This window comes from Pelodiscus sinensis, chromosome 24, assembly GCF_052426305.1.
Source record: "Pelodiscus sinensis isolate ZL-2025 chromosome 24, ASM5242630v1, whole genome shotgun sequence".
In the NCBI taxonomy this organism is placed as follows: Eukaryota; Metazoa; Chordata; order Testudines; family Trionychidae; genus Pelodiscus; species Pelodiscus sinensis.
Window position 1 is genome coordinate 548,490 of NC_143075.1, and position 27,899 is coordinate 576,388.

General features: G+C 49.7%; 2 protein-coding genes across 4 annotated transcripts in view; one reads left to right on the top strand and one right to left on the bottom strand.

Moving 5' to 3' along the window:
• PARK7 (Parkinsonism associated deglycase) overlaps window positions 1-896 on the bottom strand; it is a 42,266-nt gene extending 41,370 nt beyond the window's left edge. The window contains exon 1 of the mRNA XM_006117966.4: window positions 757-896. The gene's annotated coding sequence lies outside the window, so the exon portion shown is untranslated. The remainder of the gene's footprint in view (window positions 1-756) is intronic.
• On the top strand, window positions 693-27,637 carry TNFRSF9 (TNF receptor superfamily member 9). Of its 3 annotated transcripts, none has more exons than XM_075906435.1 (9): window positions 698-832; window positions 12,603-12,853; window positions 16,442-16,577; window positions 16,673-16,780; window positions 18,096-18,233; window positions 18,985-19,051; window positions 19,548-19,666; window positions 19,890-20,024; window positions 26,044-27,637. In XM_075906435.1, the coding sequence occupies exons 3-9, from the start codon at window positions 16,487-16,489 to the stop codon at window positions 26,169-26,171; spliced, it is 786 nt and encodes a 261-aa protein (XP_075762550.1). In that variant the 5' UTR covers window positions 698-832; window positions 12,603-12,853; window positions 16,442-16,486; the 3' UTR covers window positions 26,172-27,637. The 3 variants fall into 3 exon arrangements, with proteins under 3 accessions (XP_075762551.1, XP_075762550.1, XP_075762549.1); XM_075906434.1 differs by having other exon boundaries at window positions 12,603-12,821; XM_075906436.1 differs by lacking the exon at window positions 12,603-12,853 and having other exon boundaries at window positions 693-832.
• Window positions 27,638-27,899: the final 262 nt, after the last annotated feature.

Consider the following 27,899-nt stretch of genomic DNA (forward strand, 5'->3'; position numbering starts at 1 on the left):
TCTCTTATATAGCACCAGTGAGGGTAAGTAAGTAAAAGGCACAACAAAGAGTAATTGCATACTTATTGATTTTTCTCAGATACAAAATGAGCATGTTTATAAATCAGGAAGCATAAGGGGACTCTAAATCTATCTTTCCAGACTGTAGAAACAAAGGGAAAAAACATGTTCAAGGGTAATGCTGTGGCTGAAGTCCTTAATTACCTGCCTACAGCCATCCTAGACCCCTATGGGTTAATGTAGCACTGTAAAGACTAACAAGATGGTTTATTAGGTGACGAGCTTTCGTGGGCCAGACCCACTTCCTCAGATCAAGTAGTGGAAGAAAATTGGCCTGACCATATATACCAAAGGGTACAATTAAAAAAATGAACACACATGAAAAGGAATGTGATTTGTCCTTTTCATGTGTGTTCATTTTTTAATTGTATCCTTTGGTGTATATGGCTGTGACTACTTTCTTCCACTATTTGATCTGAGGAGGTGGGTCTGGCCCACGAAAGCTCATCACCCAATAAACCATCGTGTTAGTCTTTACAGTGCTGCATTGTCCAGCTGCCCCAGCCTGACACGGCTCCGCTTCTCTCCCTACGGGTTACCCAGCCCAAGGGCCGGCCCCCGCGGCGGGGTCACGCTGCTGGCTGTGGCTCTGCAGCGGTAACTCGCGGGATTAACGGAATGGGGAAGTAGGAGAGGCTGTCCGGTTGCAACACTCCGCATCATGCGTGCGCACGTGACCCCGCAGCGCTGACTGACCGGAGATTCCGGAGGGAGCGACCCTGCCCGGGTCGGCGCGCGGGCTCCTTGTCCCGGGGGCGGGGTGCCCCAAGCGGTTAGTCTCTGACGGGCCCCGTGTTTCCGAGCTGGCGGCAGGACCGCGCAGGCCGCCGCTGAGGGGGGAGGGGCGCTCGGCCCGCCGCAGTCCCGGGCTGCTGCCAGCGAGGAGCGCGCGCACGTCAGGCCGCGGGGCGGCTCGCGCCCTTCACGCGGCTGATAACGGCCGGCCGCTGCCAGGAAGCGCGTGACCTTTGCAGGAGAGGGGGCGCCGACGGGCCCGCGGCAGGGCATGGAGGGGAGGGGGCGATAGTGACGTCAGCAGCGTGCTCGAGTCACACCACCTCCGCAGCAGCCACGCCCCCTCACGCAGTCAGGCGGGGGGAGGGGGACTGCTCGGCCTGCCCAGGGAATCCTCAGGGGCTGCAGTGGGCGGGGCTTCCGCGAGCCGCTACAGGGGCCGGCTCCGCCCCCGTCCATGGGGGCTGGCACCACAGAGTCCAGTGTGCCCTCAATAGGGGACAGCGCTATCCTCATCCATAGGGACCAGTGTGCCCTCAATAGGGGACAGCGCTATCCTCATCCATAGGGACCAGTGTGCCCTCAATAGGGGACAGCGCTGCCCCATCCATAGGGACCAGTGTGCCCTCAATAGGGGACAGCGCTATCCTCATCCATAGGGACCAGTGTGCCCTCAATAGGGGACAGCGCTGCCCCATCCATAGGGACCAGTGTGCCCGCAATAGGGGACAGCACTGCCCCATCCATAGGGCCCCGCATACCCTCAATAGGGGACAGCGCTGCCCCATCCATAGGGCCCCGCATACCCTCAATAGGGGACAGCGCTGCCCCATCCATAGGGCCCCGCATACCCTCAATAGGGGACAGCGCTGCCCCATCCATAGGGCCCCGCATACCCTCAATAGGGGACAGCGCTGCCCCATCCATAGGGCCCCGCATACCCTCAATAGGGGACAGCGCTATCCTCATCCATAGGGCCCCGCATGCCCTCAATAGGGGACAGCGCTGCCCCATCCATAGGGCCCCGCATACCCTCAATAGGGGACAGCGCTATCCTCATCCATAGGGCCCCGCATGCCCTCAATAGGGGACAGCGCTGCCCCATCCATAGGGCCCCGCATACCCTCAATAGGGGACAGCACTATCCTCATCCATAGGGCCCCGCATACCCTCAATAGGGGACAGCACTATCCTCATCCATAGGGCCCCACATGCCCTCAATAGGGGACAGCGCTGCCCCATCCATAGGGCCCCGCATGCCCTCAATAGGGGACAGCGCTGCCCCATCCATAGGGCCCCGCATACCCTCAATAGGGGACAGCGCTGCCCCATCCATAGGGCCCCGCATACCCTCAATAGGGGACAGCACTATCCTCATCCATAGGGCCCCGCATACCCTCAATAGGGGACAGCGCTATCCTCATCCATAGGGCCCCGCATGCCCTCAATAGGGGACAGCGCTGCCCCATCCATAGGGCCCCGCATACCCTCAGGTGGGGACAGCGCTATCCTCATCCATAAGGACCAGTGTGCCCGCAATAGGGGACAGCGCTGCCCCATCCATAGGGGCCCGCATACCCTCAGGTGGGGACAGCGCTGCCCCATCCATAGGGCCCCGCATACCCTCAATAGGGGACAGCGCTATCCTCATCCATAAGGACCAGTGTGCCCGCAACAGGGGACAGCGCTGCCCCATCCATAGGGCCCCGCATACCCTCAGGTGGGGACAGCGCTATCCTCATCCATAAGGACCAGTGTGCCCTCAATAGGGGACAGTGCTGCCCCATCCATAGGGGCCCCGCATACCCTCAGGTGGGGACAGCACTATCCTCATCCATAAGGACCAGTGTGCCCTCAATAGGGGACAGTGCTGCCCCATCCATAGGGGCCCCGCATACCCTCAGGTGGGGACAGCACTATCCTCATCCATAAGGACCAGTGTGCCCGCAACAGGGGACAGCGCTGCCCCATCCATAGGGGCCCCGCATACCCTCAGGTGGGGACAGCGCTATCCTCATCCATAAGGACCAGTGTGCCCTCAGTAGGGGACAGCGCTGCCCCATCCATAGGGCCCCGCATACCCTCAGGTGGGGACAGCACTATCCTCATCCATAAGGACCAGTGTGCCCGCAACAGGGGACAGCGCTGCCCCATCCATAGGGTACTGGTAGGGTACCGACAGTCAAGGTCAGTATTACCTCCAATCCATAGGAGGCTGTCATGCCATTAATGGGGGGTCAATACTATCCCCAATCCATAGGGAACCAATATGCATTGCCCCTACATTAGCATCAGTGGCAATGGTCAGCACTCACCCTTTGCCAAATCCATAAGAACCTGGTCCATACTGCTACTGAACTGGCATCAGTATGGATCAGCACTACCTCCCAATCTATAAGAGATCGATATGCATTGCCTCCATGTTGGCTTCAGTAGCACTGGTCAGCACTAACCCCTACAGAATCAATAGATTCCACACAGCCCTCAAGTTAGCATCATTCTACAGCACCAGCACCCCACTGCCCCCAGTTGGCATCAATAGGGTCACAGCTAATCCCTGATATCTGCAACCCACTCCAGCACAGGATTAATAGGGGACAGAATTAACCTTCCACAGAGCAATTAATATAGGGTAGCACTAACCCTCCCTTCCAGAGAAGGTATTAATACTACTCCAGGAACCTGATGATGATAATGTTTATTCTGTTCTGAAGCAGACTTTTTCCTTTCCTCAGTTAAATTATTTCTGGAAGCCTTCCATTATTACCCTGTAACATCTAAATTGGTCACTACTCTAAAATCATTAATTTAACTCAGAAGAAACAGCAGCTGAAAACAAACTGTGTCCACATTTTTGTGTGTATGGTCAAGTGCTTGTTTCATGAGAGAGAAGTCTTGTTATATGAATTTTTTTTTAATTTATCTTGGAAATTCTAAAGAGCATCCCTTTGTTCACTTCCTTAGAAGAAGAGTAAACCTGCTAGAAAATTCCCTATAAAATCAATTACTTGAAAATTTTCCTTTATGTTAGTTTATATTTTTATAGCACTTTCCACTTTTCGTTTCAGTTGGCTAAGGCTTGGGACTTTCAAAATGCAGGACCAAGTTCTTACATTACATTGACTGAGGCAAGATAGGTGAAATCTTTTATTGAACCAACCCCAATTGACTGAAAATCAGGGCAGAATTTAGTCTAAGGAGCAATAAGTAATTGCAAAGTATTATTGTTCGGAACTAATTCTGACACAGCATAGTGGGTGTAAATTACTATTAATATTCACATTAAACTCATGTAATCCCAAACAATGATGGTTCTGTAATAATTATCTTCAGTTATGTACATATAATTAGTAAAATTAAGTTTATTCGATTTACTTTTGCTGTCACAATGCACTTAAGTCTGTCCTGCTGTTGCATAGAAAAATGTGCTAAACCTAGTGATGGGAAATCAGCTGTTTCATTTCTGTATGAAGGGTCACACTGCAGCCCACAAAATGTCATTCAGAAATTGAGATCAGTCGTAGTTAAATTTATCATAGTTCTGACGTCTTCATTTTTCTTCGTTTGAGAACAGGTTAAAATTCATGATGATAATTTTAATGTTATGGGGGCTGTTAACAACCTATTAAGTGATTAACACTCCCACCGCTGAATTTCTGTGATGCAGTTCATGGGATTTCCCAGTCAACTGTCAAACACTCATAGCAAAACACTGCCCTGTATGAGCTACAAGTGGTGTGTACTGTCTCAAACCTTGAGGAGTACTGTGGCACCTTAGAGACTAACAGATTTATTAGGGCATAAGCTTTTGTGGGTAAAACCCACTTCATCAGATGAGTTGGAGTGGAAATAATAGAAGCAGGGGTATATGTAAGAACAACAAAAGAAGTTACTTGTCAAATGTATGACCAATGTTCATAAGGATTTATGTCAGGGTGGGTGTATCTCATTTGCAGCATTTTATGTGGAGATGTGAATATCAAGAGGGGAAATTGCCTTTGAAGTGTGTTAACCAGTTAAGATCCTTATTCAATTCCAAATTGATTGTATTGAACTTGCAAATGAAATCCAGTTGAGCAGTCTCCCTTTTTAATTGGGTTTTAAAGTCTTTTTTGTAGAAGGATGGCTGCTTTTAAATCAATTATTGAATGAGACACATCCACCTTCCTCTTTATTTCTATTCCAATTCATCTGATGAAGTGGGTTTTACCTATGAAAGCTTATGCACTAATAAATCTGTTATGGTGTGTCTACACAGCAGCGCTAACTTGAAATAAGTTATGCAATTTGAGCTACACAAATTGCATAGCTTATTTCGAGCTTATTTCAAGATAGTGCCAATTTTGAAATAGACAGCTATTCTGACAAGTCCCTTAATCCTCCTAGAACGAGGCTTACCGGTACATCGGAATAGCAAGCCCGTTGTTTCGATTGCATTTTGAAATAATGGGCATTCTGTTAAGACACAGAAAATGCTATTTTGGGATACCGGACATATCCCAAAATAGTGTTGCTGTCTAGACGTACCCTTGGTCTCTAAGGTGCCACAGGACTCCTCATTGTTTTTGCAAATACAGATTAATATGGCTACCCCTCTGGGACTTTGGGTACGTCTAGACTACATGCCTCTGTCGCCAGAGGCATGTAGTCTAGATGTAACCTTTGTATCATACCTTGCTCTTCATGCTTGGAGGCTATTTTATTTAGGCAGTAACTTACATATAATGCTGATTGGCAGGGCATACATGCATCCAAATATTAGAAACTAGCTGGAGTTACCTGGCGTTCCTCGGTTCTGCTCCCTGCCGGCTGATTTGCCCTCCCTTCCTCCCACCAGCCCTGCTTCCTGCTGGCCAGTTCTCCTCCTCCCGATCTCTCCCGGCCAGCCCGCTTCCACCAGCCACCCCCCAATATCCCCCAGCCAGTCCCACTGCCCCTGACTCCCCCCCCAGCTTCCCGCCGGCTGCCCCTCCCCAGATCTCCCCCGGCCAGCTCTGATGCCCCCGACCAGCTCTGCTTCCCACTGGCCGCCCTTCTCCCAATCTCCCCTGGCCAGCCTCGCTGCCCCATCCGTCCTCCTCCTACTTCCCGACCAGATCTGCTCCCCGCCGGCCGTCCCTCCTCCGATCTCCTCCAGCCAGCCCCACTGCTCCCTCTTGCTCCCCCGACCAGCCCTGCTTCCCGGCCCTCCCCTTCCTCCCCCTACCCCATTAAGTGTGGCTTTTTTTTTTTTTTAAAGACTACCTGGTAACTGCAGCTGCGGGGGGCAGGGCGGATGCCTGAGCTGTTGTGCGCGTGGGGGTGGGGCAAGTCCCGGACGGTGCTTTGGGGCAGCAGGCACGTGACCTAGGGTGGGCGGGGTTGCCCATGCAGCACAGCGCGGCAAGTTATTTTTTATTTTTACAGGTTGAGATCGGGCCCAATTGGGTCCCAAAGTAACTTAAAATCTTCTCCTGGAAGAAAGGTTATCCCATGGAAAGTTTGGTTGCAGTAGGTCTTATAGTGTCCAAGTTACTAGTGCATAAACATACAAACATTCTCCTTTATATATTAGATGTATATTTTCAAAGCCACCCAATGAATTTGAATACCCAATTACTATTAATGGGAACTGACTGACTTTTGAAAAATCTAAGGCATAAAGTTTACTAATGTTATACCTTTGTGCCTGATTGGTCGTTGTAAAGGGCTTACACACCCGATCTGTTGTCCCACCCCCTTCTGCCTCTGCTAGAGAGGCAGCAGTGTGGAGGGTGAGGAGAGCAGGCTGGAGAAACTGGAGCACAGTTTCACGGGTGATTAATCAACCCTGCCCATTCAGAGGCTCAGGGCTCCCTGCCAGACCTCACTGATTGGGCAGGGCTGATTAATCACCTGTGAAGCTGTGCTCCCACATAGCAGAGGGAACACTGCTCCCCATGCATATTGGCTCCTGTAGACCTGCATGCCACCCCATTTGATGCCTCCTACAGAGGCAGCAGGGGAGATAGGCAGGAGCTGGTACTGGTAGGGGGCTGGCTTAAAAGCCAATTCCCCCCAGCATCAGCCCCCTGGTACCCCTGCTCCCCCACCAGCCTGCTGCCTCAGCAGCACAGGGTGGGGTGGCAGGAGAGTGCTGCACAGCAGCCTCTGACCATGATGGGCCTGAGCTGCCCATGGACAGAAGCATCCCACAGAGCAGCCTCTGTCCATGGGGGATCCAAGCTCCCCACCAACAGAGGGTGCTCCGCAGCAGCAGTCCCTGTCCATGAGGGGTCCGAGCTTCCTGCCATGGAGCAGCCTTTGTCTGTGGGGAGCTCGGACCTCACACGGACAGGGGCTGCTGCCACCCTGCACTGCTGCCTCTATTTCAGAGGCAGCTAGTCTGTATGGGGATCAGCACCCGCCTGCCATCCCATGCTGCTGTCTCTAATACAGGTGCCAGGAGGCACCCCGCTGCTGACCCCACCCCCAGGGACTACAGAATAGTCGTGTAACTGCTAAGATTTGATGGGGTACACAACTCTTCAATTACACCACATCTAACATCCTTACCTTGTTATATTTACATTAATAATTAAGAGCCTGTAAAGAACAGAAAAAAAAATGAAGCAACAGAAATCCACTGTGAAAATGAGAAAAACCCTGCTTAATGCAAAATGAGTTTATCACTTTGCTGGACTCAGCAAAGCATTTAAGCACATGCTTAAATCCCATAGTTAAGGTGAAGAACGCCTTTCTGGTTAATGGCTGACTTCTAAGTGCCCTAAAATCCACATTTTCCTCAGATGTCCTTGACAATTGCTGTGCCTCCCATGGGTTATAGGACAGGGCTATTACAAAAACATAAGAATGGCCATACAGTGTCAGACCAATGGTCCATCTAGCTCAGTATCTTGTCTTCCAAAAGTGGTCATGCTTCAGTGGGAAGCATGATCTTATCAAGAGAGCCAAATTCTGTTATCTGGTCACAATTTCTAGCAGTCAAAGGTTTAGGAACATCCAGAGCTTCGGGTTTCATTCCTGACCATTTTAACTAATAGCCATCAATGGACCTCTCCTCCATGAATTTAGATATAACTCACTTTTTGAAACCTTTTATAGTCTTAGCCTTCACAACATTCTTTGGCAAGGAGTTCCACAGGTTAACTGTGTGTTGTGTGAAGGAATACTTTTGTTTTAAAACTGCTGCATATCTATTCTGATAGATGACCTCTAGTTTGCCTGTAATATGAAGGGGTAAATATTTCCTTATTCACTTTTTCCATGCCATTCACAATTTGATTGATCTCTATTATATCTTCTCCCTTCCCATTATCTCTTTTTTAAAATAAAAATGTCATATGGAAGCTGTTTCATACCCCTAATAATTTCTTCTCTGTAATTCGTACAATTCCAGTATATCTTTTTAAAAATGGGCTGACCAAAACCAGAGCTGGCCTTAGGAAAAGTGATGTTCTGGATGATCTTGCATTTTGGAACCTTTTCTTTGAGTTTGCAAAAGCAGCGTGTGGGACAGGGCGTGAGGATCAGCCCTGACCCCTGGAGCTAGCCAGGCTTCCCTGGCCATCCATTCCCAAACACTAAGCAGAACAGTGGGTGTGTGGCCACCAGCTGTGTCCGCAGGAAGGGGAGCACCTCCCTGCCAGTCCTGGCCTCCCCTGCATTCACACCTGCTCTGGCAGCCCAGGCCCAACACATTGCAACACTTGGACCGCATCCCCGTGACCACAGTGCCCATCTGTTAAGGCCATCTCTGAGCAGAAGTGCATGCAGTAAATTGTGGGTATACCATGGACTGATAGTGACATTTTCTGTATTTATTCCCTTCCTAATGGTTCCTAACATGGTTAGCTTTTTTGACTGCTGCTTCAAAGCAGATGTTTTCAGAGAACTAACCAGATCTCTTTATTAAGCAGTAATAGTTAATTTAGACCCCATCATTTTGTATATATAGTTGTGATTATGTTTTCCAGTGTGCATTACTTTGCTTTTATCAACAATGAATTTCAGTGGCCATATCCTTGCCACATCACCTACTTTTGTAAGATCCCTTTGTAACTTTTTACAATCAGTTTTGGACTTATCTGTTCAACCTTGTATTTAGCCGTGACACTGAACACCTTTCCCTAACCCGAGGAGGAGCTTAAAAGCTTGTCTCTCTCACCAAGGGTATGGCTAGACTACATGGCTAAATCTAGACTGGCATGATTTTCCGCAAATGCTTTTAACAGAAAAGTTTTTCTGTTAAAAGCATTTGTGGAAAAGAGCGTCTAGATTGGCACAGACGCTTTTGCGCAAAAGCACTTTTTGTGGAAAAGCGTCCGTGCCAATCTCAACGCGATTTTGCGCAAGAAAGCCCCGATCGCCATTTTCACCATCAGGGCTTTTTTGCACAAAACAGTTCTCAGCTCTCTACACTGGCCCTCTTGCGCAAAAGCATTTGCGCAAGAGGGCTTTTTTCCGAACGGGAAAGTCATTGTATTTGTGGAAGAACACTGACAATCTTACATTAGATCGTCAGTGTTCTTGTGCACATTCAAAGTGGCCAGTGTAGACAGCTGGCAAGTTTTTCTGCAAAAGCACTTGCTTTTGCGGAAAAACTTGCCAGTCTAGACGCAACCCAAGAGTTTTCCCGGGAAAAAGCTCTTCCATGTCCAGGGTCATGTTTGCTCTTCTGGTTTTTTTTCCAGAAGAGGAAATGAGCTCTTTCGGAAGCCTCTGTATTCCTCATTTTATGAGGAATAAGGAGGCTTTTGAAAGAGGGTTTTTTTCCAACATTTGGCCCAGTCTAGATGGGACAAATGTCAGAAAAGCCTCTTCTGACAAAAGGATTGAAAAAAGCTATGCAAAATGCAGAGCATATTTTGCATAGCTTTTTTTGGAAAAAAGAGGCAGTGTAGCCATACCCCAACACAAGTTGGTCCAATAAAATATATTAATTCCACCCCCCCACACACACCTTGTCTCTTAACTATCTTCAGTAATTTTGTATTGTCCATAAACTTTGTCACTGCACTGTTTACCCCCTTTTCAAGATCATTTATAAATATGTTGAACAGCTCTGGGCCCATTACAGATCTTTGAAGACCTTGCTATTGACCTCTCTCCATTCTAAGAACTGAGCATTTATTCCTACTCTTTCATTTCAATCTTTCAGCCTGAGAGGGTCTCTTGTCCCATGATTGCATAATCTACTGAAGAGCCTTTGGTGAAGGACCTTGTCCAAGGCTTTCAGAAAGGCCAAGTACACTTTGTCCACTGGATCCTTCTTGTCCACGTTTGTAGACCCCCTCATAGAATTCTAATGTCTCTTCTTCAATGTGGTGACCCAGATTTGGGTCTGAGGGCTGCTAAGATGTTAGTGTCCTTGCCCCTCTGCGGTGTCTTAACTCCTCTCCCAATTCTCTCATGTGACTAGGATCGGGGAGTGAGGGGGCTTGATCCCTTTTCAGAGCTCCTTTCCTTAATCTTCTCTGTGATAACCAGCATCTGGAAGACATTCCTTGATTTAAAGGACTCTGAGCCTCCCTCTCTGTCCCCTTATATGAACTGGTATATGGAAAAGCTCTGTGTCCAGGTATGCTGGACCAAGAACACACTGCTGTGACTGGGGTGAGAAGCTGGGAATGGGCATGCTTGAAGCATATTGCAGGGTCTCAAGCTCTGGTACTGGGAAGTAGAGAGGAGAACACACACACTGAAGCCTTGTCTATACTGAGAGATAAATTCTACCTTATTAAGGTAGATTTTCTAGCCCCTAATTATGTGAAGTCGAAGGTGCATGTCCCCCTGTGCGCAAGAATTTGACATAGTCACCCTATTGAGAATACACTACTGTCAACTTTGAGAACGAGGCTGTCCTACAGTTCCTGCCATCCCTTTGCATTCTGGGTTAAACTCCCAATGCCCACTGGGACCAAGGCAGTGCAGTTGGTGGTTTTGTGTACATTTCGTCAGTTATCAGCACTCTCTACCTCCCCTCACTTGAAAGCAAAGGCAGTCTTCTTTGTACCCTTTTTCCCCCTGATTATCCACACAGACACCACAGCAGGGTAAGCAGGAAATCCTACATGGAATCTATTCAGCAGCAAAGTCTTATGGCAATCATATTAACCATCTGGCACCTTATCCTGCAGTATGTCCAGAGCACATCAGGAATGCCACCAGAACAGGGACGAATCTGGGGAGGCCATGAACATACTCCACTGTTAAATACTTGAGTTGAGCAACAAGCAAACCTGTGCCCTGGTGTCATGAGACAAAGCACAGGCTGGTGGGACTGCATAGTTATGTGGCTATAGGACGATCAGCAGTAGCTGCAAAACTTTTGCATGTATAAGGCCACTTGCGTGGAAGTTTGCATTTTGCTTTCTCCCACTTGTAAGCACAGCAATACCAAAACGAGACCCACCCTGTCAGTTGAGAAGTTAGTAGCAATAGCTCTGTGGAAGCTTGAAATGCCAGACAATTACTGGTCAGCTGGGAATGAATTTGGAGTGGAGAAATCTACAATGGAGGCTGCTGTGATTCAAGTAGCCAAGGTAATCAATACCCTTCTGCTACAAAACATCGTGACTCTTGGAAACATGCAGGGCATAGTGGGTTGACTTTGCCACAATGAAGTTCCCTAACTGGGTTGGGGTGATAGAACGCACATCCCCAAGTTGGCACCCGACCACCATGCCAAAAGAGTACATAAACCACAAGGGGTACTTCTCGATGGTACTGCAGGGACTGGTGGATCAAAAGGGCCATTTCATAGAATCACAGAATACTAGAACTGGAAGGGACCTCAAGAGATCAAGTCCAGTCCTCTGCCCTCATGGCAGGACCAAGCACCATCTAGATCATCCCTCAAAGATGTCTATTCAACCTGCTCTTAAATAGCTTGAGTGATGGAGATTCCACAACCTCTCTAGGCAATTTATTCCAGTTTTTAACCACCCTGACACCAATGTGGGATGATCAGGAAAGGTTCATGATGCATACATCTTAAGGAACTCCTGTCTTTTCAGACACTTGGAAGCTGGAACATTCTTCTTAGATCAGAAAATTACCATAGGAAGTATTGAAATGCCAATAGTAATCCTTGGAAATACAGTCTATTCCTTGCTCCCATGGCTCCTGAAGTTGTACATAGCAGCCTGGACTACAGTAAGGAGCAGTGCAAGTATAGGCTGAGCAAATGCAGAATGGTGGGAGAATGTGCTTTTGGATGTTTAAAGGGAAGTTTTTGCAGTGTATTGGCTAGGTGAGATTTCAGCCATCAAAAGCAACATTCCCATTGTTGCGGCAGCTTGCTGTGTGTTCCATAACAGCTGTGAAAGTAAGGGGGAAAGTTTTATGCCATGGAGCATGGCTGAGGCGGAGTGCCTAGCCAATAATTACAAGCAGCCAGACACAAGAGCAATAAGAAGAGCACATCAAGCGAGGCTTTCCACTGAAAATCAGAGAACCTTTGAAAAACAGTTTTGTGAACATCCAGAAAGTGATGACAGTCATACATGTTGCTCTTAATGAGGTGCCCCCTGCATTAAATATGCTTGCCTTTAGCCCCCCTCTCCCGACTTCAACACAAGCAATAAAGAGACTGTTGTTGAGAAATCATGCATTTTTATTTAGGGAAAACAGGGACAGAAAACGAGTTCAGGTCGGGAGCTTTGGGGGGAGGGGAAAGAGGGGAAAAGCAAAAGTGGTGTATTAAAATCTCCCTGTGCAACAATTACAGGTATGAGGACAGCCTTTTGCTCCAGGGAGTTGAGTGTGAGGCTGGGGGTTGAGTGTGAGGCTGACCTTAACTCTCCTTCCCAACCCCCACATTCTAGGGCCCCTGGAAGAGGAGGCTATTGAACATGGTGAGGAGGGAATGTGGGCCTGTATTCACTGGAGAAGGTGCCTGTTCATGTGGTTGTCCTGGAAGTCTACCATGCACATCATGACCATCAAGACTCTCTCCTGTGTCTTCACTTTGCATTCCCAGCATGCTCTCCAGTCTTCACATCTCCTGCAGCTGCGTATTCCTTCACTCAACTGCTCCCTGTCAAGTGGGTGAATTGGATTGGCTCCTTTATCCCTAGTACGTTTTCACCTTTGAATTTGTGCTAGCCAGAAAGCTGGAGGAGCTGTGGGAGCGGGCAGCATGTTGCTGCTGTACCCTATACAACAAAAAGTGAAGGGCAAACTTTACAGGAGATAAATTATGGAGCATAAAACCTAATCTCTTAGCATAAAGGAAGGTCTGTCCAAAACCAATAAGAATGTGCTATGTATAAGGCCATAATAATGCTGTAAGAGCCCACCATGCCCAGGTATACAACAGAGATCTTAGGGGAGCAGCTGGACTGAGTTTGGTGGCAGGCATTGTAATGGACAGTCTGGGGCTCAGGTCTGTGGGGGAAGGGACTTGGGCATGACAGCAAGGTAGGGCAGGGGCGCATTTGCTGGGAGAGTGCAACTTTCCCTTCCCATAGGCGCATGTGGACAGAAGGAGGTTCAAGCACGATGGCAGGGCAAGGGCTCACACAGACTGTTCCAGGAAGCTTCCACTGATCCATACTGATGCCATTCAGCTGAAAACACCACATTGAGATCAGTGATCAACTTCACACCTCTCTGAACCTCCTATTCAATAGATAGCCCTCCCATCTCTCTTCTCTATACTTCAGTTTTTCCAGCTGCACAAAAATGGTAATGTTTCCCATATTAGTAGTGATGAAAAGCACTATGAAAAAAACTAGGTACTATTCTTAATGTTACCTAGCCACAGTAGTGTCTGAATTATACACCTACATCATTATTACTGCCTAAATGACCACTAACTCCTATCAACATTTCTCTGTTAAAAAAACCCTAAGATTTAATAACAAAAAATTAAACTAATGCTGAGATATGGTTGCCTTGTGGAATTTCATGTCCTCCTAGACTTTTCAGTTCAGGAGAATTGTACCTTAAAGTTTTGAAAATCATAAAATATAAAGCTTAACATCTATGCAACTTTAACTCCGAGTGATGTTACAATACAAGCAATAATACACATACAGTACAGGCAGTCCCCAGGTTACATGGATCTGACTTACATCGGATCCCTACTTACAAACGGGGTGAGGCAACCCCGTACTAGCTGCTTCCCCCCCCAGCAGACTAGGGAGACGTGAAGCTAGCGCTCCCCCCCCAGCAGACCAGGGAGACGCGGAGCGGCTTTTCCTCAGCAGACACCTCAGCTTGAGACTAAAGGACTGAGGGAAGTGAGGTGTGGGAGAATAAAACTGAGCTCTGGAGAAATGTTTGGCTAGAGTTTCCCCTACAATATGTACCAGTTCCTACTTACATACACATTCAACTTAAGAACAAACCTACAGTCCCTATCTTGTACGTAACCCGGGGACTGCCTGTACTCACAAGCTTGCCTGTACATTCTACAGCACTCACAAGCTTGCCTATACATTCTACAGCAGCTGTCTACAGACACTTACTCTACTCACTTTGAAAAATCACATCTGGTGCATTTGACAACACTTGCATCTTTATGCCTACAATGACATCTAATACATTCACTTACCGTCCATTAAAATCACAGACTACACTCATTTTCCACCCAACTACTGACAGTCCTCTTCACAAAGATACCTGTGCCCTGCTACTAATAACCAACACAGCACAGCTAAGTAAAGCAAGGTGCACATGAATTATTTCCATTGATCAGGCAGGCATGGGTCAGGAAGGAGCCCAAACACATCAACCATATCCAGATGATTTCCAGGAGTTGATGCAGCGATATGATCAGTAGGCATATATCTTAACTCTGTATTTCCTTGTCAAAAGTTTGAGTTTTGCTGAACTTGATGTTGTAGAAGGCACATGGAACCACCAGCATCTTTAAGACTGCCTTACTGATTTTCCTGCTCAATTAATTATTGAACATGGATTTAGGAGCTTATCTTTAGGAACAGATTTTTTTAAAATATTGGCTGATATATCTGATGCATCTGAGCAAGCGTGGCAAGGTGATAGCCTTTTGTGAGCGCAGGCTCCTAGTCTCAGTGACCTTCAGGGAGCTGCATGGGACCCAGGCTATGGGGGGCCAGTTGTGAGATGGGGATTGGTCTAGGAGTGGGGCTGCTCCGCGGTGTGAGGGAGGGGACCAAGCCGCAGGAACGGTTGCTGGCAGGCTCCTGCCGTTTGGCGGGGCCACTCCAGGGAATTTCACAGGAAACCCGCGGAGCCGAGGCTGGCTCATGTGAAAGCCCCTAGGAGGCGGCGCGTTGAGACCCGCGGGCCGGAGGAGGGGGAGGAGCGCGGGGGGCTTCCCGCAACTTGTTCCCTGCGCGCACGGGGGCAGCAGCGGCAGAGCCCCTGACGGGGAGGGCGGAGCTCGCGGGCGGGTGCGACCCCGAGCTCGCGCTGCCAGGGGCGCGGGGGGTTTTCCCGCGGGCCGCCCCCGCCGCTGACTCAGCGCTGCCGGGGGCGGCCAGACAAGGGCCGCCCGGAGCCGGGTGCCAGCAGAGTCCGCGGGGCGCTCGGCCAGCAGAGTCGCGAGCTTCGCAGGTGAGGCCCGGCGCGCCGCGAGCTTCTTCGCGCCCGCAGCCGGCCCGGTCTCCCCTCGGGCGGGTCGGGATGCGGGAGGGGGGGGGAGCTCGCCTCGGGCGGGTCGGGGTGCGGGGGGGGGGTGCGGGGGGTCGGGGGGGGGCGGGGGGGGGTGGGGGGGGGGGGGGGAGCTCGCCTCGGGCGGGTCGGGGTGCGGGAGGGGGGGCGGGAGGGGGGGGTCGGGGTGCGGGGGGGGGGAGCTCGCCTCGGGCGGGTCGGGGTGCGGGGGGGGGGAGCTCGCCTCGGGCGGGTCGGGGTGCGGGAGGGGGGAGAGCTCGCCTCGGGCGGGTCGGGGTGCGGGAGGGGGGGGAGCTCGCCTCGGGCGGGTCGGGGTGCGGGAGGGGGGGGAGCTCGCCTCGGGCGGGTCGGGGTGCGGGAGGGGGGGGAGCTCGCCTCGGGCGGGTCGGGGTGCGGGAGGGGGGGGGGGGGGGTGGGGGGGGGGGGAGCTCGCCTCGGGCGGGTCGGGGTGCGGGAGGGAGGGGGAGCTCGCCTCGGGCGGGTCGGGGTGCGGGAGGGAGGGGGAGCTCGCCTCGGGCGGGTCGGGGTGCGGGAGGGGGGGGAGCTCGCCTCGGGCGGGTCGGGGTGCGGGAGGGGGGGGAGCTCGCCTCGGGCGGGTCGGGGTGCGGGGGGGGAGGGGGGGAGCTCGCCTCGGGCGGGTCGGGGTGCGGGGGGGGAGGGGGCTCGCCTCGGGGTGCGGGGGGGGTGCGGGGGGGAAGCTCGCCTCGGGGTGCGGGGGGAGTGCGGGGGGGGGGAGCTCGCCTCGGGGTGCGGGGTGGGGTGCAGGAGGGGGGAGCTCGCCTCGGGGTGCGGGGTGGGGTGCAGGAGGGGGGAGCTCGCCTCGGGGTGCGGGGGGGGTACGGGAGGGGGGAGCTCGCCTCGGGCGGGTCGGGGTGCGGGGGGGGAGGCTCGCCTCGGGGTGCGGGGGGGGGGGGGGTGCGGGGGGGGGGGGAAGCTCGCCTCGGGGTGCGGGGGGGGTGCGGGAGGGGGGAGCTCGCCTCGGGGTGCGGGGGGGGGAGGCTCGCCTCGGGGTGCGGGGGGGGGAGGCTCGCCTCGGGGCTCACACCGGCCGTTTTCCTCGCAGACGCAGCGCGACGCGCAGCCCCGGAGCCGCCTCTCGCCGGCGCCGATGGGACGCGGCCAAGCTCCTCTGGTGACGGCGGCGCTTCTGGTGCTGAGCCTGGCCCGGGCCGCGCCGAGCCCCGCGCCCTGCCCGCCCGGTACGTGCCGGGGCCGGGGCGCCGGGGGGGGGTGCGGGGGGGGGAGCGCTGTAGCAGCGCCCGTTTCTCACGGCCCTGCCCTCTGCTCCCTCCAGGCTCCTTCCTCCCGAGCGCGGCGCCCGGCTGCAAGCCCTGCCCCGCGGACACCTTCTCCAGCCAGTGGGGCTCGCGCGAGGCCTGCACGCTCTGCCGCCGGTGCGAAGGTGAGCGGGGCTCTGCGGGGTTGCAAGTGGCCCTGCTCAGCCAGCGCACTGTTGGTACAGGAGCAATCCAAATGCTCCAGGGGCCTTTTCAACAGCGTGTCGATGTATGCTAACCCCGCCCCCAGCAAAGCTTCATTTGCAAATCAATGGCAGAAATGCCCCTTTTCTGTGTGTGAATCAGAAGTGCATGGCTCTAGTAAGTATGGAAGCAAAAACTTGGTCCCTAGCTGTAAAAAGGGTTTTGTAACAAGGCCTAAGAGAGATCCTGGAGTCATTGTGGATAGTACTCTGAAAACATCCACTCAATGTGCAGTGGCAGTCAAAAAAGCAAGAAGACAGTTTTGTATATTTTTTGAAAAGGTATAAAGAATAAGACTGAAAACATCTTATTGCCTCTGTATAAAACCATGGTACGCCCACATCTTGAATACTGCATACAGAAGTGGTTGTCTTATCTCAAAAAAGATATATTGGCATTGGAAAAGGTTCAGAAAAGGGCAACAAAAATTATTAGGGATTTGGAACAGGTCCCATATGATGATAGATTAAAAAGATTGGGACTTTTCAGCTTAGAAAAGAAAAGACTAATGGGGAGGGGGAAGATATGATAGAGGTCTATAAAATCATGCCTGGTGTGGAAAAAGTGAATAAGGAAAAGTTATTTACTTATTCTCATGATATAAGAACTAGGGGTCACAAACTGAAATTAATAGATAACAGGTTTAAAAAAACAAAAGGAAGCTTTTCTTCATACAGCGCAGTCAACTTGTGGTACTCCTTGCCAGAGGATCTTGTGAAGACCAGGACTTTAACAGGGCTCAAGAAACAACTAGATAAAGTCATGGAGGTTAGGTCCATCACTGACTATTAGCCAGGATGAATAGGAATGGTGTCCCTAGCCTCTTTCAGAGACTAGAAATGGGTGACAGGAGGGAGATTACTTGAAGTTTCCCTGTTGTGTTCCCTCCCTCTGGTGCATCTGGTATTGGCCACTGTCGGAAGACAGGATACTGAGCTAGATGGACCTCTGGTCTGACCCAGTATGGCCATTCTTATGTTCTTAGCTGGGCCTAATTTTGATACCTCTGTAGGACCAAAAAGGAAAAAAAAAATTGCCAAAGTGAAAATCAGTTTGGTGCATCCACTGTATTTTTCTGGACTACACTCTGTTTGAGTCATCTGAAGAAAATCAGCCAGAAGGTCCCTCTCTTCATCATAGCTCCCCATTACAATGTTTTTCTAGAATTGACTTGTTTCTGTCCCAGATGCTTTGAGAAAGGAGTGCCAATATGGGATATCTGTTTTTGCTCTACAGGAAAATTCAAATATAAAAGGCAATGTTCTTCAACAAGTGATGCAGAATGTACGTGTCAGGATGGGCAGCGCTGTATTAGGAACGACTGTTCAAAATGTGTAAAAAACTGTGCAGCAGGTGAAGAGCCTAATGAAGAAGGTAAGGCTGCCTTTGTCCTTTTACTCTACCTAACATTCTTAGATGCCACTAATAGTATGAGTTGAACATCTTTGGTCCAGCAACATCCATGGTTCAGCAGGGCTGATGAGGGGCCAGGCCAGAGAGCCCAGTGGCCAAATAGGAGCCCGGCCGGGTGACTGGCAGCCCCCCAGAAGAACCTGAAGGCTGGTAGCAGAGGGCCTGAAATTGACCTCCAGCAAACTCCCTTGTTCGGGATCAGTCATGTCCCGAGGGTGCCGCAACCAGACCAGGAGGTCCAATCTGTAGAAAAGTCCAAGTCACTGCAGAATTGGGGCCTTATGTGGTGTTTGCTGGTTCTTTAACTCCATTAACTTAGGCCTTGGTCCTTTGGGATACTAGTGTCAATGAAAAGTTACTTGCAGAATTCTGAAATAATAAGTATAGGAACATTTTGCCTGTGGGGCACAGTTCATAAGAGGCTAGCTGACTTCAGGAGCTGGAAATACATCAACAGAATTAGTCCTGTCAACTCTTCAAGTTCAGGGGCCTCAAGCAATTTGTTTACAATGAAAGCCACTTATTCAAATATTCCTTTAGTTAATGCAATAACTTTTCTGAGTCTCACATTTTTGTTTATATAAGCTACTGATGATAGAAATTGATTTATAAATGCTAAATTATTATTGTTCAGCTTTACATTAATAATGCCTCTTGCACCATTTTACATTTCACTTTATAGAAATGGTGATTCTTTTTGTATTTTTCAAAGGTTGCCGCACTTGTCCTCATGGGACATTTAACCATCAGCCCAATGGTCCCTGCAGACAATGGACAAAGTAAGTTTTTTTTTTTTTTTTTTTCTTCCCAACAAGTGATATAATTTCCAGGTCTGGGTTAGGGATGTTAAATATTGGTTAATTGAATAGTTGATTAACCTCATGAATTCTTATCCGTTACTCAACTATTCTATAGTCCCTGGGGGTGGGCTCTGATACGGTGGCAGCAGCCCCTGTCTGGGCAGGGTCTGAACTCCCGGACCTGGCACTAGCCAGAATGGAGCCAGGCTGCTTGCCTGGCTCCTAATATGCTTTAACTGCACAGCCACAGCAGGGGTAGGTCCCGGACCTGGCACAAGCTAAAACTGAGCTGGGCTGCTGGCCAGTCCGCTAAATAACTTAACTGGGAGGGGGGAGGAGGAGGAAAATGCATGTAGTCTATAGCATTAGCCTATAAGCTTTTGCTTATTAGTTAATTGGTTAATCATTTACACTATTACATCCCTAGTCTGGGTTTAAATCACTTTCATACATTTTTTTTTCAAACATCTTTCAGATGCCTCACAGATAAGATCCTGGTGAATGGGACTAATAGCAGTGACGTGGTTTGCGGACAAATTTCAGAAACTATGACTCTAACCACCACTTCTATCATAATCCCTGTCCATGTACAAGGTGAGTTATTGCATAATAATGTCTCACTAGAGTGAAATAGTTTATTTAATTCCAAGACAAGCTGTATCTATAGTTTGAGTTCAGTTATAAACATGAGAGAGTCCTTTTATTTGTTTCTAGTCTCACAGATTGGTAGAGCAGAAGCAGCAAAAAGAAAAGTAGCTCTAGGTGCTAGAGGAACTTTGCTCTGCAATCATTCTTAGGGAATGTTTTTGCTTCCTAGGGAAGGATCTTCATATGGTCACCATTGGCGTTGCTGTTACTGTGGCTGCGGTGGTATGCATAATGTTTCTGCTGCCTTTGTGCGTGTGCTTCAGCATCTACAGCAAGAAAAAACTACCTGCTCTTTTCAAGAAAAGTAAGATGTGTTACCTACAAACTTCCTTTTCCTAGTGGGTGGGCAAACAGGCGAGAATCCAAGTTTAAGAATTTCCTTAAAAGGGAGCAGCATATTTGAACTTAAAAATGTGTTCTTTGGAACTCAGTCACTGCACTGCAAAAGGACAATCAGGTTTTATATTTTTATTATTTAAAAAAAACCACATCAGGCTACTGGAAGGAAATTGACTTTAGAAATGTAACAAAGGAGGTCTCCTGTGACAATTCGGTGGTGATTGAATCTGAGTGAATAATTTATTTTTGGGATACAGCTAGCAAATTAAAAATCAGAAAAAAATAGTTCAGTTCAGAAAATGTCCAGAATTCGTTAGCAAATTGAAAGAGTCTATTTTGGGTCATCTGTTTCTTTTTTGTCGGAAAAAGTGTTTGTGTGTTCATCTGTGTCTGTCCCCTTCTAACCTTTATACCAGTGATTAGTGCACTTGCTTGGGATAGAGGAGTACAGGTTGGACCTCCCTAGTCCAGCACCCTCAAGACCTGACTGGTCCCGGATGTGGGAATTTGCTAGACAAGGGGAGATCTCCTGATGCCAACTGTTCAGCCCACTGCCCCCTCCACGTGCCGGCTCCTTTGGCCTGGCCAGGCTACCCGCTGACCAGCCCCAGCCCCACCTCTGCTACATGCTGGGTGGCATGTGGCCCCGGCTGCATTGCTTCTGCCAGGCTGCCATAGCACTGGCCTGGCTTCCCCTCCCGACTGCAGCTGGATCCCTGGCCCTGCTGCTGCTATCCAAGATACTGCAGCCCCACCTCCGCCCATGCTGATGCGGCCCTGGCCAGGCTTGCCCTCCTGTGCTGTCATGATCCCGGGTTTGCTGCCAGGTGGCAGGCTGCCCCAGGCACTCCTCTGCTCTGGCTCCTGCAGTCCCGTCTCTAACAGACTCGCCAGGCTCCCAACTGCTGGCCCTCCTGCTCTGGGGCTCTCTCAACCAGACATCTGTGGTATTGCCAGAGGGAGTCCCGGTTAAGGGTGGTAAAACCTGTACTACATTTGAATCCACACTCTGGAACAGGGACTCAGACTCATATCTCCTCCCTCCCAGATATCATCTGAAAGCACCAGGCTGTAGGCTAATCGGGGGTGGGTTGCTCTCAATCTCTCCTGTTGAAGTTGTTTCAATTCATATTAACTACTTAAATATTAATTGGCCCCAAATGACTATAACGGGTGGGCAATCATTTTTGAAGGGAGGGGCACTTCAAAAAAATTTCTAAGTGGTTGCGTGCCGTCCTAGAAGGGTTGGGGCCTTAAATAGGAGTTGAAAGGGCTTGCGTCTCCCATGCGGCTCCTAGGCAACACATTAGCAGGAGCTGAGAGCCCTTTTGACTCCTGCTATTTAAAGGGCTCGTGCCTTAGCAGCTGCCCAGGCGGAAGCCCTTTAAATAGAAGCAGATGAAAAGGGCTCGCAGCTCCCAGCCCCGCCAGCCCTTTTGACTCCTGCTATTTAAAAGGCTTGCACCTTCCAGGTGTCTCACGTACTGCCTGGCAGCCCCCCGGAAGGCACAACCCATTAAATAGAAACAAGCGAAAGGGCTCGTGCCTCTCCTGTGGCTTCGGGCAGTGCAGGGGTCTGGGAGCTGCAAGCCCTTTCAGTTGCTTCTATTGAAAGGGCTCGTGCCTTAGGAGCTGCCGGGAAGGTGCGAGCCCTTTAAACAGAAGCCGTTGACAGGGCTTGCAGCTCCCGGCTCTGCTAACGCATTGCCTGGGAGCTGTTGGGGAGGCACAAGCCCTTTCAAAGCTTGTATTTAAAGGGCTTGCACCTGGCTGGCGGCTGCTAATGCATTACTGAGAAACTGCCCAGCAGGCACAAACCCAGTTTAAATAGAAGCAAGTGAAAGGGCTCGTGCCTTCCCAACAGCTCCCAGGCAACGTGTTAGCAGGGCCAAGAGCTGGGAGCCCTTTCAGCTGCTTCTATTTAAAAGGCTCGCGCCTCCCTGGCAGCTGCTGAGGCACGGGCTCATACCTCCCCAGCTCCCAGGCAATGTTTTGGGACACTGGTCCCCAACCGTTTCTATGCCAGGGACTGGCAGACCCATTCACAACCCTTTGTCAGACCAGTAACATTTTATTTGCATATCCGATATGCAAACAACAAATATGCAAATAGGATTGACTGACTGTCTAGCCCAAACCCAGCCCCTTGCTCCCTACCCTAATGCCCTTTGACCCTTATGCCCTTTGAGCATTTAATTTCTGACCCCTTTAGCCCATGCTGACACCCTCTTGCCCTGTGAACGTCACCATGCCCTCATCCAATACCTCTTACGCCCCAACCCAACACTCCCCAGAGTGTGGCTGCCCCCCTACGGAGTGTGGCTGTTACTATTGCGCGGAAAGGGGAAGCAGCTGTTGGTGGTACATGCACGCCTTCCTCCTTCGCGCCCCCCCAAGTGTGTCTAGCACGCCTTCCTCCTTCGCGCCCCCCCAAGTGTGTCTAGCACGCCTTCCTCCTTCGCGCCCCCCCAAGTGTGTCTAGCACGCCTTCCTCCTTTGCGCCCCCCCAAGTGTGTCTAGCACGCCTTCCTCCTTTGCGCCCCCCCAAGTGTGTCTAGCACGCCTTCCTCCTTCGCGCCCCCCCAAGTGTGTCTAGCACGCCTTCCTCCTTCGCGCCCCCCCAAGTGTGTCTAGCACGCCTTCCTCCTTCGCGCCCCCCCAAGTGTGTCTAGCACGCCTTCCTCCTTCGCGCCCCCCCAAGTGTGTCTAGCACGCCTTCCTCCTTCGCGCCCCCCCAAGTGTGTCTAGCACGCCTTCCTCCTTCGCGCCCCCCCAAGTGTGTCTAGCACGCCTTCCTCCTTCGCGCCCCCCCAAGTGTGTCTAGCACGCCTTCCTCCTTCGCGCCCCCCCAAGTGTGTCTAGCACGCCTTCCTCCTTCGCGCCCCCCCCAAGTGTGTCTAGCACGCCTTCCTCCTTCGCGCCCCCCCCAAGTGTGTCTCGCACTCCTTCCTCCTTCGCGCCTCCCCAAGTGTGTCTAGCACGCCTTCCTCCTTCGCGCCCCCCCCAAGTGTGTCTCGCACTCCTTCCTCCTTCGCGCCTCCCCAAGTGTGTCTAGCACGCCTTCCTCCTTCGCGCCTCCCCAAGTGTGTCTCGCACTCCTTCCTCCTTCGCGCCTCCCCAAGTGTGTCTAGCACGCCTTCCTCCTTCGCGCCTCCCCAAGTGTGTCTCGCACTCCTTCCTCCTTCGCGCCTCCCCAAGTGTGTCTAGCACGCCTTCCTCCTTCGCGCCTCCCCAAGTGTGTCTAGCACGCCTTCCTCCTTCGCGCCCCCCAAGTGTGTCTAGCACTCCTTCCTCCTTCGCGCCTCCCCAAGTGTGTCTAGCACGCCTTCCTCCTTCGCGCCTCCCCAAGTGTGTCTAGCACTCCTTCCTCCTTCGCGCCCCCCCAAGTGTGTCTAGCACTCCTTCCTCCTTCGCGCCTCCCCAAGTGTGTCTAGCACGCCTTCCTCCTTCGCGCCCCCCCCAAGTGTCTAGCACGCCTTCCTCCTTCGCGCCCCCCCAAGTGTGTCTAGCACGCCTTCCTCCTTCGCGCCCCCCCCAAGTGTGTCTAGCACGCCTTCCTCCTTCGCGCCCCCCCCAAGTGTGTCTAGCACTCCTTCCTCCTTCGCGCCCCCCCAAGTGTGTCTAGCACGCCTTCCTCCTTCGCGCCCCCCAAGTGTGTCTAGCACGCCTTCCTCCTTCGCGCCCCCCCAAGTGTGTCTAGCACGCCTTCCTCCTTCGCGCCCCCCCAAGTGTGTCTAGCACGCCTTCCTCCTTCGCGCCCCCCCAAGTGTGTCTAGCACGCCTTCCTCCTTCGCGCCCCCCCCAAGTGTGTCTAGCACTCCTTCCTCCTTCGCGCCCCCCAAGTGTGTCTAGCACTCTCTCCTCCTTTGCACCCCAAGCACAACTAGCACTCCCATGGGTGGGAGGGAGCACAGAGCCCCAGCCGGCCATTACTGAGGGTGGGAGGAGGAAGGGAGATGCCTCCTCCTCCTGCTGTCACCTCCGTGCAGCCGCTGGCAAAAGCAGCCACATGAGTAAAGCACGGAGCCCCAACTGTCTGTCATCACCAAGGAGGGAGGGAGGCTCCTCCTCCTGCCACTGCCTCAGCCTTAGCACCACCGCCGGCAAAAGCAGCCGCACGGGCAGGAGGAGTGGCCGTTGGCAGCGCATGCGTTCCCTCCTCCTTCCCCAAGTGCGGAGGAGGGAGGAAGGTGTGCCTCCTGTTCCATCTCCTCCTGTCGTCCCTCAGCCACCATGGCTGCCAGAGCTGAGCCGCTGTGAACAACCAGCCGTCGCAGCCTGGCAGCCAGCAGGTCACAGCCTGGCAGTGGTTGGGAACTGCTGCATTAGGGGGCAAGGCTGGGAGCTGTTGCATGGGCCAAATGAAAGAGCTTGGCAGGCTGGATCCAGCACTCTGGCAGGCTCTTGCTCAGCCCTGCTTTATAATCTGGTGACTAAGGCAGGCACTTGGGGTATAGGCTATGAAAACCCGAATCTTCTCTGTGATTGAGTGGTCTGTCAAGTGCCCTAACTGCTGGACAAAAGGTTAGAAGGAGAATATACAAACACACATGGGTTTCTGAAGCTGGCCCTGAAAAAGTTTTTCCCAGCCAAAACTGATCAGATCAAATTCATGAAGCTGCAAGTTTATTGGAACAGCATTTTTTGGCAGATAAACTATTTGGCAGGTTCCTACTTACCTAAGACAACAAATGAAACCACATGATGTTCCCAGGAAATGGCACTTTTAGGTGTTCCTGTGAGACATCATCTGCACAATGGTAGAAAAACCTCCTATCTTCCTCAGTACCTCTGCTTCGTGAAGGATAGACAGTATGTTACAAGCCCTTCAATCTTCGTTTTGTACTCAGCATAATGCCAGTCAAAACATGCCAAGACTACTACCTCCATGGGTTTAGTTAGTATCTCATGATTTTATATATTTATGAACCTTTGAGTTATTTTGGAGTGTGTCTTGGCTAATCTTATTTTTATCAAATGACACGAAAGGAGGACAAACAAAAGAAACCTACTCTTTTTTTTCCTCCATACTCTTTCCTGTGGAGTCCCCCGCAGCTGGAACTTCCTCCTTGACTTGTCTGGCAAACTTCAGTCCTCTCCTTCAGGTCCTTCCTGAAAATGGATTTCCTCCAAAAAGCTTATAAATTCCACCTGCATAGAGAGGAGTTAACATATTAGCTGAAAATCCAAAACTATTTCCCTGTTTTCTGCTTCCTATTCCTTTGTTTACTGAAAATAAAATCAGATATTTCAACCATGGGGATGGGTAAGAAAAGCAAGCTCATGCACATTCTGTTGTAGTCAAACAATAATTGACTTTATTTAAATCTCTGCTGGATATTTTCATTAGTAGAAATTGGTATACTAGTAAAATCACTCATGCAACTATCAGGTTTCATATGGGTTAGAATAAATCCACACATTTGGTGCCAATAGTGGTATTTCATTCTGCATGGGAAAGCATTATTGTTCTCTGAAGCCTGGAGATTCATTGCTGCTGGCTCGCTTCACTTCCAGGAGAGCTTCTTGTGCATCACGGAAAGCAAAGCATAATAGATTAGCTTACCAGGAAATGTCTTTGGAGAAAAGGGCAATTTCAGGCCAAATAGCTGAATAATTTTGAAGAACTTCCTTTGTTAATGCATGCAGTCACTGCTGAGGCAAGAAGAAATAATGAGTGAGGACTAGGACTATAATAGAGTTTAAAGAGAAGCTGGATAAATTCATGGAGGTTAGGTCCATAAAAGGCTATTAGCCAGGGGATAAAATGGTGTCCTTGGCCTCTGTTTGTCAGAGGCTGGAGAGGGATGGTAGGAGACAAATCGCTTGATAATTGTCTTCGGTCCACCCTCTCTGGGGCACCTGGTGCTGGCCACTGTCAGCAGACGGGATACTGGGCTAGATGGACCTTTGGTCTGACCCAGTACGGCCGTTCTTATGTTCTTATGTAACACAGCTCAAGTTAATCCTTTCTTTCTGTTTAGTGAATGTAATACCTGAGCAATCAACTCAGGAGGAGGATGCCTGCAGCTGCCGCTTTCCAGAGGAAGAACAAGGAGACTGCGATGATTGTAGCAAATCTAAACTATTCAAAGATTCCTTGGTAAATTAGAAACTGGACTTTCTAAGGAAACCAAATTTTGGTTTCCTTTCAGAGCACAGGACAGGAGGCTGATTATATAATGGGGTGGGATAGAGGATGATCAGAAGCAGGGTAAGTGAATTTTAAAGCCTATGAACTGAGCAATGAAGTCTGTGGGGGGGAGGGGGGGTGAAACAGGTTTTCCTCAATACACAGACAGAAGAGTCTGTCTAAACCCTTCCTGCAGAGAGAGGAGTTAACATATTAGCTGAAAATCCAAAACAATTTTCCTGCTTTTTTTAAATAAACACCTATTTAAAAGTTAGCCCTTGTCAACATCTCTAATTCTAATGAGACTCTCTAGGAAGCATCTTTAAAATTGCATACTTTTTCATAGCTGGGAATATTTCTAATATATTGTGATTTGTCCAAGACTAAAAAGCAACAATAATACAGGGATCACAAGCCAAGATGCTTTTCTGTTACCTCTAGTAGGAGAAGGCTATGCTATAGCTTATTTATTAAAGTTTAGGTGTGAGAATAATGTTCCAGAAGTTACAAGCTAAACATTGACTTAGAACTACGTACGCTGCAGGCAGCTAGTTTACAAACTTCCGCCACCTTGCTCTTTCCAATACACTTCATTTTTGGAACTGTAGACCCTCCTAATTGGTGCTCAGATAACACTCATCAGTGTGATATATAAAATCTGGATTGATATGCTCTCAATTCCCATAAACTCCCAGGACCTGGATGAACTTCTATCCCAGCCTACAAAATGCTTTTGTATTCCAGTTTAATTAGACATTAAAAGGAATATGGTAAATCAGGACTGTCAAATGATTCAGAACACCTTTTCTTTGTTTTCTAAATACTGTAGCTGTTCTATTGATTGGCTTTGTAGATGGAATGGATACACTGACAAGTTGTTAATTTGAACTGAAAATGTGATTGATATAGTCCAGTTGCATTATTCTTTTAATCACAGAATATTACCCTTTGATTTTAGGATGTGTTAAATACCGGTATATACACTGCTTGTACAGTGTATATGTAAAATATAATGTATACTATGTTGGTCATTTTGTAAATAGAACTATGAAATTGGAAATGTTTTCATGGCATATAGTGTATCTGTCTTGATCAGTTACTATTGATTTGAATTTGAATAAGAATGTGTATGTTTGAGTCATGACATTAGCAGTGATGCCATGAAAAATTTTACAGCACCATGAAAAATTTCTTCAGTAAGTATTATTCAAAAAGGTAATGAAAGTCAACTAACTAATGTGCTATGTAAAGACATGCAACAGACCCCTTATATAGCAGTAATTTTCATCAAACCTATGCTTACTGGTTTTGATTAAATTTGTATACAATTAATTACAAAGCAAAATGTAAGAAAAGAATAGTCTGGAACTGAAGCCCTGCCTGTAAAGTTACATATTTACATATATTTAAAATATTTTTTTAAAATAAAAGTTTCTTTCCATTTCTTTTCCTCTCTATTAATGTGTTTTCAAACATGAGAATGAGTGACCCATACATATAGCAACATAAGTTATATTTGCAAAATTTTAAGATGCAGTGAGCAAGGAGTGCAAAAACATACCATCCTATTTATAAATGAACATGTGGCTCTTGCAAGCAGTTCAGAATGTCACAAATTAGACTGTGACCAGTTTCTAATCTAGAACTTTAGCAGTAAGCAGTGTTTTCTCTGAAAATACTGGCATTGGCTAGAGTCAGATAAAACTC

Bases quoted from the DNA above. Each gene is read 5' to 3' on its own strand.
- TNFRSF9 (XM_075906434.1), top strand. From the start codon at position 12,759: ATGCTCTCCAGTCTTCACATCTCCTGCAGCTGCGTATTCCTTCACTCA. The intron at 12,822-16,441 runs GTGGGTGAATTG...TTTTCCTCGCAG, and splicing joins ACTCAACTGCTCCCTGTCAA to ACGCAGCGCGACGCGCAGCC. The intron at 20,025-26,043 runs GTAAGATGTGTT...CTTTCTGTTTAG, and splicing joins ACCTGCTCTTTTCAAGAAAA to TGAATGTAATACCTGAGCAA.